The sequence below is a fragment of the Vidua macroura genome, chromosome 6 (genome assembly GCF_024509145.1).
Source record: "Vidua macroura isolate BioBank_ID:100142 chromosome 6, ASM2450914v1, whole genome shotgun sequence".
Taxonomy (NCBI): Eukaryota; Metazoa; Chordata; class Aves; order Passeriformes; family Viduidae; genus Vidua; species Vidua macroura.
This window is the reverse complement of record NC_071576.1, coordinates 47,747,673-47,761,358: the sequence shown is the minus strand read 5'-3', so window position 1 is coordinate 47,761,358 and position 13,686 is coordinate 47,747,673. Positions and strand designations below refer to the sequence as shown.

Genomic DNA, 13,686 nt, shown 5'->3' with positions numbered 1-13,686 from the left:
GTCACAAAGATGAGAACACAGTAATACATGATCTGATATGGGTTTCAGGGCACTCAACAAGCAAAGCAAGGGAGATCTAATTCTACATGAACAGCCTCAGAGCTGTATTACTCTCTTTGACTTTCTCCTGCTTCATAAAAAAACATTGCTGGGATATTAAAACACCAACATATTGCCGTCCAGGTCTTTTGGAAGGTCTGTGGGCACACACAGAGTTATGTAAAACACAGGTCTCACTAAGGATGGTGCAATTCCCAATGGCACCACAAACAGCTGATAATGCAGGTCCAAAATCAGAGCTGATGCTGTTATCCCACTGTGACATATTCCATAGCTTTCCTGTGTATTTTAAAGAAGTCATGCCGATGCTGTTAATTTGCCTAAAAGGTTGAATTTGATATTTTTTCCTGGACTTAGACTTGAAAACAGATGCTAACACTAAAACTCAGTCATGCATAAGACATATATTTTAAATCTTGGCACTTATATATATTAGTTAATAGTTTTTCAGATGTAATTGTTGGCTTGATCTTATTGTTCAGTAAAAGGGGCCATGGATGGTAGCACTTTAGCTTTCATAATTTTCCTCTCTGGAATTAAAAAGAAAATATTATATACTTGCCTTTCTAGTTTGAACTGGTGGAATTATCCGTAAGGGACCACACTGTAACTGCTTGTAACCAAAAGAATTTCTCCATTTTGAAACATTTCTCCCTTATGGAAGATGCAATCATGAGAGGAAAAACATATTCCTGCAGTAAGGAAGCACTGCCTGCCTGTGATGGACAAGGCATGCCTGCTTACTCTTTCTACTCCCAGGGAGATAAATACAGCTACTGAGACTTCATATCATAGCTTCATCCTATGGAAATGGTGCAGTGTATCCTAACAAGGCAGAAGGTCTAATTCTACTCCCTTGTCTTTCCTGCTCAGTGAAAGTGGGATTTTTGGAGGATTTGGCATCTTCAGTCTTTAAGTGTACTTGTAATGGAGAAATGTCAGATTTCCCTTGGCTTGTTCAGGTGAAATGAGTCCTTGGGATGCTCTGCATGTTGTCCTGTAATGGAAGTACAAAGAGCCGTGGCATGTGGTGGTGTGCCCTCCTGCTCTTCTCCATGCAGAATGGCTGTCTCTACTCCTGTCCAAGTAGGTGCTAAGATCTGATCACTGAGAGATGCTTCTGCCTGAATTAAGGTGCAAACCTTATGCCAAAGTCAGTGATACAGATTTTATTGAACAGTAAATGTGAGGTAGCGAAATAAAAAGAAATAGAAAAGAGAGGAGAGAGAAGAATATTGTCACCACCTATGGATCCAGTGGCATCCCTGCTGATCATTCTTCAGCCTGGACTTCTTGGTGGTAGGGTCTCAGTGTAATTCAAAATTTTTCATTCTTTATAAATTTTATCAAACAAAGGAATTAATGCTCATTGGCTACACAGTTCTCTTTTGCTGTTGGTTAAATTGTTATCTCTTGCCTCTAATGCTAATTAGTCTACATGCTTAGTCTTTCTTTTCTTTTGAGCTGATGATCACAATCTTCCCCTGTTAAAATTACCTTTTACCCAGTGGGAACTGATTTCAGCAGAGTTGCTGATTTGTCTTTCCTTGTGGCCTGTACATTCTACTTTTTTTTTTTTGTTTGTTTGTTTCCATTATCAGTGATACATTCTTCCTGGCTTTGTTAACCTCCCCCTAAGAGTGAGATAACATCCAGACAATAGTACCACCTTTATCTTATCTACAGTCCAAGTTCCAGGTATCCACAGAAGAATATCTGGGAGAGCTTCAGTGACCATTGGTGGTCGCAGATGCAAAGTTGTCCAGGGAATCAGCACAATGGTGTATTTTACACTGAGTTGTAGCAGAGGCAGACTGTAAGTTCACTGTAGTCTCCTACCCAGTGTCTGTGTTGAGAAGATGCTTTGCTCTCAGGTGGTTACAAAGTGGGGCTTGCCCTTTGCTGCTGAGAGCTTCTCCATGGACTTTGTTGCTTTCTTGATTTCAATAGATGTTTGCATTTTTTTGGTGTATAGAAAAGCCATATGTGGGCTTACTTTGGTGTGCCCTTGATGGCCAATTCTAATTCCTCAAACTCCTTCTTGTAGTCTGGCCCTTGCTAAAGGTCTGCAAAAGCTCTCCTATTTATTTACTTTTAATCTACAGAATGGTCCAGCTAAATTTACTGCTCTTTCTTCAGATGGCCTGTTTGCTCCCTGTAATTTGATTTTCAGATGAGCTCATCTTCCCCTGTTATCTAAACCAAGAACAACAACTTGATGATAAATTCTGCAGCCTCTGTAGCTGTAACGTGAGTGTAACATGATTCTTCTCTCCAACAGGACATGGCTGGGAATTGTAGAAGATCTCAATTTCTAAATTAAGATTAAAGACTTAGTTTGAGAAAATTAGTGTCTGCCTCTTAACAACAACTAACACATTTTGTTTAGTGAGTTCCCTCTGCCAATGTCAGTGCTGCATCATGCAGAGAGAGGGAGCATCCAAGCAGCCAGGCCCCACAGAAAGATTACTGTTTATGACCACTCTTTATTGAATGAGGATTTGGCTTTGTGGGGGTTTCTAATATTTCATGCAATGTCCTGAAAAGCATAAGATTTGCCTGGGTGAAGCAATTGATTGGTGGGTAGCTGTCCATTTGTATTCTGCCACTATCAGTGCACTCTTGCTGTATACTTTTTTTCACTGTGTGCCTAAAAACACAGTCCATGGGAGTGCTCTTTCTTTCTCCATCAACAGGTGTAGCAACACTCAAAACATGTTTTCAAGCCTTTCTATCACCTGATTATTGAGAAGAAATACACCAGAGAATCACAAAAAGCAGGGAGACAGATTGGCTGAATGCTGAGGGAGTCCAGGCTTTCCGTGGACATCAGTGGCCTTCTATGCTTTTGCACATTACACATAATATAACAAAGACAAATGGCAAAGTCATCAGTGGGTAAACAACAAAGGAGCCTTTGGGTGAAGGCCATGTCTTTGCAGTCCTCAGGACATTTTCACGATCAATTCAAGTAGAAATCATGTGAGGAGCATTTCAAATTGTACGGCAGTCATACAAATTGAACAGTATTGTGCTACTGGAAGTCCACAGACTGTTAAATAAACTGACCACTTTCTCCATTTTCCAGGACCCAGACTATAATTACAGAGCAGAAGTTAAAAAACTCATTCCCCACTTGAAGTATTTGGACAGAATACCAGCAAGCCAGACTACTCTCCTTCTTCCCAGAAAGATGCATGAGGATTCTCTAATCATCAAGGAATCCATCAAGGAAGGTGGTTTATCCAAAGACATTTCATGGTTAGGTATGACAGGTTTCCTGTTGGGGTTCATTTTTCAAGTTATGATGTCTTAAAAAAGAAAAAGAGCAAGGTGACCTCTTCAAAACCGATCTTTACTTATAGAGAAAGGACAAAGGATGTTGTCTTTTTCACCTGGGAAGTAAGAAAGCTGGAATTCAGCAGATAACAGTGCAGATTTAAATGGAAGTTGTCCTAAACTGGGCATCAAGATCAAAAAATGCAGACAACTTCTAAAGCATCAAGCAAATATAGCAGTAGCTGGGAGTCTGTACTTAGGGTTTGTTCTGCATGACGGGAAGAAGCAAAGCTTGGAAAGGAATGTTTCAACAACAGCTGCTCACAGCTCTTTTCATGGTAACAGTCAGTCCATGTAGCATGGATGTAGTAGGATTTCCTATTCCAGTTTAATAATAGGAAAGTCAATCTGGTTACCACCCTTCAGTGGTAACACCCTTCCTGCAACATCACAGGAAGATTGCATGGTCTTTTAAGAAATCTGTTCCACTTTCTTTGTTACTAGATTAAGTTCATTACATTCATTAGCAGAGAATAAGTGGTTTGAAAGTAAATCTGTTGACCCCTTGCCTGCAGCTTTGGTAATAAGTTCAGATGTCCATGCTTTTACATGTCATGCTACATGCACTTTATCACATACTATTAAATATTGCAAAGTATTTCCTATAACTGCTCATGTTGCTTCCCATTAGTGTGGGCAATGCAGTTGGCTTCCCAGCCCCCTCCCCAGGTTGTGGTTTGCCTGCCAACTGCACTCCATTAAAAATTTAGTTTGTTTTGGAATAAGTGCATACATTTATCATTTATTGAATCCCTATGGGTCCAAATCATTAGTTGTAATAGTAGTCATGGTAGGGAAAAAATCCATTAAAATCTGATCCCTCAGTGATTGTGTTTTGGCAACATCACCTGAGGTTCAGAAAACTAGTTAACAAAGTTTGCTGACAGAAGTAGTAGGGGCAGAACACAAAATTGTGAATTCATGTCATTTTCTAGTGCAACCAGACTTATATTCTTGCTGGCAGCTCTAAACCAGTAAGTTCATGTGGTCAGGTTCAGACATCCCAGTACTTTTTTCTTTCCAGTAGCAATGTTGATTTGGGTACTTTTCACATAGAGTGTATTTCGTGGGTTCATATTAACAGCTGTGCCCAAGATATATTAAAAGTCCCTAACACTCAACTCTTAAGGAAATGGCCATATCATCACAGAGCTGATGCCTCACTTTGGAGCTGGTAGATGCTCAACACTTTAAAAAGCACATTATTCATCTGGGCACTGGAATGAAATTCTCTCTCCCATGGGTTGTTGGCTGCATATGCTGCTCTTAGAGCTATGCTGTGCTCCCAGGACAGGCAGCAGCTGGGCAGGTAGGAGAACAAGGCTGTCTGCCTTTGCTACTTTTTGTATAATCCTTTCTGTGCTGTAGCATTACAAAAACAGTTTTCACCTTTCTTTCTGTGGTAGAGAATTCTGTCTCTGAGGCAGTACTGGAAAAATCTATCACTGCCATTCCCAGGTTTCTGTAACTCCTAGTACAGTTTCCCCTGTTTGACTGGTGGCTCTGGTAAGGTGTCCATCACTATCTGCATTGTGCCAGGGCATTTAAACAATGTATTTTAGGACTGGGGCCTAGGTTGTGCCTGCAGCAAGTCTGTGGGCAGGTGGGCAGCAAATGAGAGGCAGCTTACAGTTATCCTGGGCAAGCAGGCAGGGAAAGTAGCAGAGCCCTGGATGTGTCCAGGCTCACCTGTGGGGCAGCCAGAGGTGGGTGGTGAGCAAAGAGCAGTTCCTGACCCATAACCCCAGCAGTCTGTCTCTGGTGCCCAGGAGCAGAAGAAGGGTGGGAAAGGATATCAGTTTAGTTAGGGATCCCGAGATTCTGCCATGAGTGTGCAGCACTGGAAGACCTCTTTCATATTTTTATATCCTCTATAGCTCCAGGTATGCAGCAGCAGTCACCATATTGGCAAGGCACAGTGATGGTGTGGTTTGAAGCCTTGTATAACTGTGCTTACACTAATGAAATCTCTCTTCTAGATCCGTATCTTGGGGAAGTAGCAAAGCAGTCTGGATGCAGCCCAAAACCCCCAGTGACTTCCAGACCTGGAGATGCACAGTGTTCTGCTAATGTAGGGACGTGTACTGATGCCAGCCTCTTGTCCAGTAGCTGTCCTCTTCCAGATCCCACTGTTTTTCCTGATAAGCTGTTCACAAAAGATGACTCCAGTGATTTGACACATGGTAATGTATGTTTTTTTTATCCCGTTCTTTCCCACACCTCCACCTCCTTCTGAATGTTATTGCTGATGAAAGCCAGGGTGCTTTGAATACCACCCACCCATGCCACTGCTAATCAGGTTTAGCATATGTTGTCTTCCATGAGACTCACCTGCTCTAGCGTATGCTTTCCTTTATTTCCCCCTGCAGCAGAAGGTGTAAGTCACCTGGGCTGCCCACTCTCAGCCCCCCACCCCCATGCACCATGTGCTGCTGTCCCTTTTCACAGCCCCATACCAGCTGTCCTGCTTGAGTAACATCAGGCCACGTCCTGTTCAGCCATGGGAACATGCTCCAAGGTAGTCCTCTAGAGAGGTGTGGTAATGCACATTCACTCGCCACTGGATCATGGGCTCGGACTGTGTGTACTGCAGTCTCATACTGCTGGCAATGAATACTTGGTTTTGGGTTTCCAGAAGCTGGTCCCTCAGCACGAGGAGTCAGTTCCTTGACTTCACATCCTGATCTATAGGCTAGCCCAAAACAGTGCCCTTCTTGCCCTAGTCACTTGGAAATACACCTATCCTTCCCTGACTCCTGGAAACACCGTGACAGTGTAACTCTACCAGCCCATGGACTGCAGATTAGATGGCATTTGTTTCCAGGCATTGTGGGCTGCTTTTCTCGGATGCCAGTCTCTCCTCAGTTCCCTGCCTATGGGTAGGACTCAGGATGATGGATTAATTGAAGCAATGCAGAGTCAACATATAGTTGACAGAGTGCACATTTGGAAATGTACATGGAAACCAAGTACAGCTCATCAGGGAATGAGACCATAATTCTACACACACTCTTAGGCAGCTAACACTACTGATAGAGACAGGTTCACTCAATGTTCACTGCTTCTTCTGACCCTTTGTTGCCTTATCTTTTTTTTAACCTGATTTTGATCAAGATCCAGCTGAAAAATAATCCAGCAGAACAAACAAAAAAGACCCTCAAAAATAATATTTTTTTTTTTAAATCTGAATTTGTTCCCTGATCTGACTGACCATGTGTCCACACAAATATTTGCACCAGCACAACTGGAAGCAGGGCAGGGTCAGAAGAAGACAGATTCTGGTGGAAGCAGAGAACCTGCCTCTTAGCATCAGTGTCAGGCCATGCCAGCTGATCCTGTGAACCTACACCATGAAATATTATAACTTCCTGTTTATGGGAAATTATATTGACTGACTTCAACAAAAGCACTGTTTGTTAGATGCTGGAGTAAAATGTTTTCTATTTTCCTGTTTTTCTTAGGATTCCGTCAGGTTATATGTGGGAACCCCGCCAAGGCCCTCCATGTGAGGAGGCAAAAGCTAGGTGTATGTTTTTCTTGTGTATTTCATGTTCTTGCATGCTGACCCCCATAACTTCTGGGATAAACTGAACTCCCACTGTGGCTTGTAGCAGCTCACTCTCTTCTGTAGCCCAAGAACCCCCAAGATGCAGTTGCTTTGAGGAGGACAGAGGGTCCCCTGCCATGATGTTGCATGTGCCCATGTGTTAACAGCAGTGGACCATCAGCTGCAAGGGAGCACATGAAAATCACGTAGCAGCTGCTGGGGGCAGACTTCCCATCCTCCTGCAATGACCAAAGTACAAGGCAGGATTGCAAAATTTGATGGTATTTCTACAACAGCTATTAAGAAAAAGACTTTTTTCAGCAGTATTTCTTTGGTGTTGGTGTAAACAGTCAGCTTGCTAATATGGCAAGGCCATTCCTATTGACTAAACAAACACAAAGCTGAAGTTTGTTCCTCTTGGCAGTGGGGTGGTGCCCCTGCCCTGCAGATCAGCCTGCTCCTTTTGGCAGTAATTCAGTGAGAGGGTACCCATGTGTGTAAAGGGGAGCAGCCTGGTTTATCATGGTCAGCTTTTGTTGGCCCTGAGGTTCAACACAGCACAGCTGCACGTGAGTAGATTTAAATAGGCTGGGGTAAATCAGGGAAATGCACAGGACACAGACTTAATGCTCACAACAGATGTTAAAGAACTGCAAGAAAAAGATATGTACTGCCCATATCTTTCTGCTACCGCAGCCTCAGCATAGGAAGCTTTTCTGAAACAGATTTGAACATTTTAGTGAATTATTGTGTGCTAAGAACTGGGATGTGGAATCGAAATGTGGTCATATACTGAGTGATGCAGTTTCTGTGGTACTGGTCTTAATATGCTTATTGGTATAGGTGCTATAGGCTTATATCCAGTGAAATAGAAACCAAAAAATTTGTAACTGCTACCCTGGGTTCCTCAGGCTGTAATAGTACATGACTGGGAAAGTGGGACTTCTTAAAACTGAGGAGTTAGAAAATGATAAGGGATGATCTAAAAACTCAGAAGCAACAGTGGGCTTTGATGTATTCTAAAATCCACATCTAGAAACGGAGCTGGGAAGAGTTCCCATGGATATCTAGATAACTTCTGCAATTTCCACAGCCACCTGCTGTGAGCCCTTTGAAATTGTCTGGTCTGACGACAGAAAACGTTTCTGTCTCTGGAGGAGGAAGAGATCTGCACCCAGAAAAGGTGTCCTCTGACCTGGGAGCATGGATGGAGCAGCACAAGGGGTGAGACCACCGGGGAAATCTTGCCATGCAATAAACTCTGCATTCATTTTCTGCTGCAAAAATAAAATCAGCTCTTTGGCCATCTGGTGGTGGTTTCGAGGGACAGTCTCGGTCTCTTGCCTTTCTGTCCCTGCGTTGGGCGGCTGTCCTCCCGCCTGGAGCCTCTGCGGGATGGCAAGGAAGAAGAATCCTCTTCCTTCTCTCTGGAGCACAGGCAGGATGGGCTTGCTTCCTTAGTAAGAGCAAAGAAATGACTTTTCATAACTGGTGAGCCGTTCTTGGCCCTGACAGTGTCTAGTAAAAGAACTGAAAGGGGATGAGCTTTTCTGCAAGGAAACAAAAGGCTGAAAGACAAATACCACCTTGCTGAGATCTCATAGATCTCACAGACAGGTAATGGTTATTTTGGAACTAAAAATGGTTTTATTTCTCTGAGATTACTTCACTGGGTAGTATTTTAAATCTGCCCCACTTCACCTGATTAACTTTAAGATGCTTGAGATAATCAGACACAGGCATCTTAGATGGCTGATCCAATTAAAATGATTTTTCATATCTCCTGGAAGGTGTGAAGTAACAGTGGGTAACTAAATCCACTGCCAGGGTGTTGCCTGAGTGGCTGCATTTGACCAGCTGCATAAACACACTCAAAAGCTAATTAAAGGTGTGATACTTGATGTTGTCCAGGTGCCTGCAAACAGGTCAGCAAGAACAAGCCAGCCAAGCACTGAAGGTGAATAAAGGTGAAGACTGGAGCCTGACTGACAGCTTAGAAAATGAGTTGAGGGAGGCCTGTGATGAGGACCTCATTGAAAGGATTTCACTTGACCCTTCTTCCCACTCCTCTGGTACTGGACCTAAACCCCTGGGGAAGGGTTGGCATTGGGCCAGACACGTGCTGTTTGTAGATAGGTGCATGGGTAACCCCAGTGTTTTATGGGATCTGGCATCTGCGCTCCAGAGCAGCAATTGGAAAATGCCATTGCAGAGCCAGACACTAAGCAATCCATTCCAGGTTTTAAGCAGGACATTGTGACCAGCTGTGTTGACCATCAGTTAATATATTTCAGCATGAATATGTAGAATTAAGAGGAGCAAAGATGATCTCACACTAGCTTAGCATCAAATGTTGTAGAAGGACAGGTTTCTGTCTTTTACCTTGTGTCATTCATTTATGACAGTGCCAGGTGAGTCTAAAATATTGTCATTCCTACTGAGCTGTACTTGAACCCAGTTGGCACTGATTAAATAATGACTGAGCTAATGATTAAGGTTTAACTGAGCAACTGGAAATTCTGGGAAGATATGCAACCAAAAGGATGCATTCAATAAAAGGTTTAGAACTGGAACATGCTCTTCTACTCAGGAATAAAGCCAAAGGCTTCTCTGAAATTGCATTTACATGAATGAAAGCACAATTCCCAGTCTTCACTACTTGTTGAATATTGTTTTTAAGAATATTAAAAACATTAATAATGGTTATTCCAAACACATATCAAATAGAGGACCATACATAATTACAACTTCGATCTTTTTTCTGTTGTTAATAAGAACAACTCTTATTTTCTCTATAAGTAAAAGCATGTGACTTTTCATTTTACATTTCTCTCAAAGGCAAAAATGGATCTACTAAAATTTAGAAAAATATAGTATATTTTGAAAAAAAAAAAAAACCCTGGAAATATCATTAAATTATTCAAATCCTCTATGTGTATTAACAGTACTATAAACAGTATCTCCCTAACAAGAATAAAAGCTGTTTGGAAAAATCTAAAGGAATGGCCTATTGTCCAGTGGCCACAGAAGTCTTAGATTATGATCTCATGGTCTTTTTAGATTTAATTTGATCTTTTTCAGATTTTATATGATTTCTTTACATTGAGTATGATGGTCTCATCATCCTTCTAGATTGACAAGACAACATCACAGACATCTCACAGTGTACCAGTGCCATGCCCTATTGCACTGTGAGAGTGAATGGTTGAGCATGGATCTGTCCATCTTCTAACTAAATCTGCTGGATGATGATGGAGTGGTTTGAAATGTAGAATTGTCTGAGGTGGTGGGGGGACTGACCAGGATCCTAATGACACGCAGAAGTGTGTCGGTCCAGTGTGAGTTTCTCACAGAAGAACGTGTTGCTGGAAGCAATCCTTCTGACCAGAAAAGGACAAGTCATCTGAGCAAAGCCACTCTTACACAAAAATGTTTGCAGCTTCAGATCCATATAAACTGCATTTTTTGGAAGGCGTTGAATGTTATTTCAGGCTGTTGAGTCAGACATACCAGTCTCTCAGAGTGGCTATACTTAAAAACAAATATGAAGTTTAGACATTTTAAAAGCATATTGTATGATACAAAGTGTTCCATGAAAACTTTTTATCAGCTTTACCTAGGCAGTAAAATACATCCCCATCAACTGGGAGCCACAGAGATGAACTTTCTGGGTCTGAGTTTTGGTGGCACATTCTTTAGATTACGTTCCTGCCCTGGACCCTGCACATCAGGCACTTAGGTACAGTTGGTTCTTTTAATAGACAAGAGCAATTGGATCCCTGCTATTTATAGAATGGTTGGTTCTTACAATAGACAAGTGCAATCAGATCCCTGCTATATTTAGAATGGTTCTGAGCATGTGTGCGTGCTGGTTATATTTATAAGTCAGCAACAAGTTTTTTCTTCTCCATGTGTTGCACATATTGCATGGAGAGAATTACGTGGCTGAAACACAAACAGCCAGAAAGTAGCCCTGCATGCAGTGTAATATTTTCCCCAGCAGTCAGGCACTTATTGTGAGATTCCATCACCTCTGCCTCTGATTTAAAAAGTGGATCCACTCATCTGTGATTATTCCTCTGCCTTGCACTTCAGATCACTGGAAGGAGTCCTAAGGTATTTAGAACAAGTCAGTGCAAACACTGGCAGGGAATGATGCAGGTGTGATCCTGCCTGAGAACAGGAGGGCAGGTGAGCTCATGTGTGCCCCGTGAGCTCTGCCTGTGAGCTGTTCCATGCTTGGCATGTCGCCAGCAGTGCTGACTGTGAACCAAACCGACTGTCAGAGAAGGCAATTCAACATGGCAAACATCAAGACACATCTGCCCACCCAGCTCCATCACACAGCATCTCCAAAACCTTTCACTCCCTGGGTTAGTCATTTAGCAGTCAGATGAACTGGTAAATCACTGTGCTTTCCACTTTGTTTCAGGTTCGTCACAGGCTCAGGAGGGTGCAGTGTTCTCCAACACAAAACATTATCTAATTCCATCTCCTCCAAAAAACCCTTCACCTGCCTCTGCAGTGGATGTTGCAGCAAAACCTTGGAAAACAAGGAACCACAGGGGCATAAAAATACCCAGCCAAGAGGAGGACAGACATTGTACACAGAAATATCAGTCAAAGGCTCATCAAGAGAATTCAGCCCAGCCTCTGGACAAAGAACCCGCTCTCCTGGGCCTGTACAGCACAATGGCTGCCTCTGGATCCCAAAGGCAGCGCCAGCCTGTGGCCTGCACCAGCCAGCCAAGGCCCTTTCCTGGACCAGCAGCTGTTGGGTTACCAAGGATCAGGTATGTGCACTGGAATGTGCCTGGGGAAAATGGAAGGGACTTCACAGCAGGAAAAGGCAGATTCCTCTGTTGTCTCTGGGGTCTCCTGCTTCTTCTGTAAAGAGAATTCCTTTTATTTGTGCTGACATTTACCTTTGACTGTCTAAAGCTAAGGAAACATTTTCCCATGTTCCTTATAGCTTGAGTATTGTAAATTTTGTGTTTTCTTGAATAATAGCCCAGAATTTTGCTGTGTTCTTACTGCTCTATTCTCATGTTCCCACCCAGAGCCAATGCTGTGTCTGTTGCAAAGATCTTGTGGCACTTGTTCAAAACTCTTCTCCAGTACACTCCAGGAAGGGTTCCTGACATCCCACTTGGGTTTTTTTTCCCTGACACAAATTCGTATTAGAATGAGCTCTGGAAAATAAAGTAGGCATTACAGAAGTGTCACATGTACCAAAACATGTTTATTTCTGAACCTGTTTGCTGTAAATTTACCATAATGTTGTTGCTTCTTTGAAGAAATACAACAGAGGACTTGTGACATGACAGCTTGGGTTTGGATTAATGTAGTCACTTTGGAGTCAGCATAGGCAGAGAGCATGTGCCTTGTGTGGGAAGCTCATGTGCCTGGGGCTTCTCCCAGGCCTGGCAGCTTTTGGTTCAGTTTTCAGAGCTGATGAGGAGAATGCAGATATTCAAATCCAGAGTGCAGTCTCACCACAGAGTTTTCCTCTTTTCCTCAGGCCTATCATGGATGAGAGCCCTTCTAAAGAGATCAACCACCAGCATCCAGCTGCCTGCTCATCCCCAAAAGCCTCGCAGAGGTTTAGGCCAATGAATTCTGCTTGGCCCCTGACTCCCAGGTCCATTCTGCAGTCATTGCCACACAAATCCACTGCCACAAAAACATCTCAGAACAGAACTCCTCGGTCCTAGAAGGTACCCAGTTGCCAGCATGTGTTGGAGCCATGTACACAGTGCAGCCGTGAAGGATCAATGCTATCTTGCAGCTTCTTCTGCAAGCTAAACACAGAGCAGTTCAAACATTTAATGTGATTTGCCTCAATTCCGGATACAGCTGGTCCAGAAATATTTTAAGAGCAACTACTGATCAACCAATGAGCTAATGAACGTCTTATTACAGAAAAATATGGTTATTTTTGCAGCCTATACATACTAAAACAGAACAAATTCTATCATACTTCCTCTCATCCACACCACGCCCAGCTCTGTGAGTCAGGCAGGGACACCAAACAAAGCAGATCATGGAGCCTACTGTCTGTGGGGTGGGCTGGAGGAGGTGACCTACCAGCAGCCAGCAATGTGTCTTTTGCAGTCCTGGATGTTAAATATGCAAGGGCCAAAACCAAGGGCTTGAGAGAAGTGTTGACCAGAGCAGGTTCTAAGAGAGGGGTGTGTTGCCTGAGGAAAAGCCCAGAAAGGCTGGATGGTTTCAGAGTTTATGCCCCCACAGGAGCTCACCCTATTCACAGGTGTTGGAGGTTCTTGTAGGATGCATTGCTATGGAAGCAAATGCTAAACAAGTGGCTTATCCCAATATTAACATGTTTGTTTGCTCCATAGCTACCTGGAAGGATTTGTCTCACTTCCTTTGCATAGACATTGCATTCCAGAATTTCTCTAGCAGAGCTGACTTCTGTCACCAGGTGTCAGAGCATCTTCTGCATCTGCCTTTCACCTCCATCCCCTTTTCTAATGTTCTCAGATCAAACAGACTTTCCAATTTATTATAATTTGATAATTTTAAGTGATGGTGCCGCAAAGCAGGGAAGTAAGGGAATAATCTCTTTTTTTTTCCAATAGGGCGTTTGCTCCATGTTTGGGTAAGGTCCAAAACATCTGTTTTAGTGACTGCAGCCTGTGCAATGCTGTTCCAAATGACTGTGCCTTTCAACTTTATTGATGTTGCAGTCTGAAACCAAGCATCATCACATTTTTTCC

The 13,686-nt window shown here is 42.9% G+C and overlaps 1 protein-coding gene across 11 annotated transcripts in view; it reads left to right on the top strand.

Annotated features, from left to right (window-relative positions):
- LRRC56 (leucine rich repeat containing 56) overlaps positions 1-12,881 on the top strand; it is a 58,955-nt gene extending 46,074 nt beyond the window's left edge. For 10 of the 11 annotated variants that reach the window (XM_053981474.1, XM_053981475.1, XM_053981469.1 and 7 more), the window contains 7 exons: positions 3,149-3,326; positions 5,379-5,582; positions 6,861-6,925; positions 8,040-8,170; positions 8,858-9,018; positions 11,379-11,739; positions 12,468-12,881. In XM_053981474.1, the coding sequence (XP_053837449.1) occupies positions 3,149-3,326; positions 5,379-5,582; positions 6,861-6,925; positions 8,040-8,170; positions 8,858-9,018; positions 11,379-11,739; positions 12,468-12,660 (1,293 nt within the window). In that variant the 3' untranslated portion in view covers positions 12,661-12,881. The remainder of the gene's footprint in view (positions 1-3,148; positions 3,327-5,378; positions 5,583-6,860; positions 6,926-8,039; positions 8,171-8,857; positions 9,019-11,378; positions 11,740-12,467) is intronic. The other variant, XM_053981479.1, reaches the window with a different exon arrangement.
- The last annotated feature ends 805 nt before the right edge of the window (positions 12,882-13,686 follow it).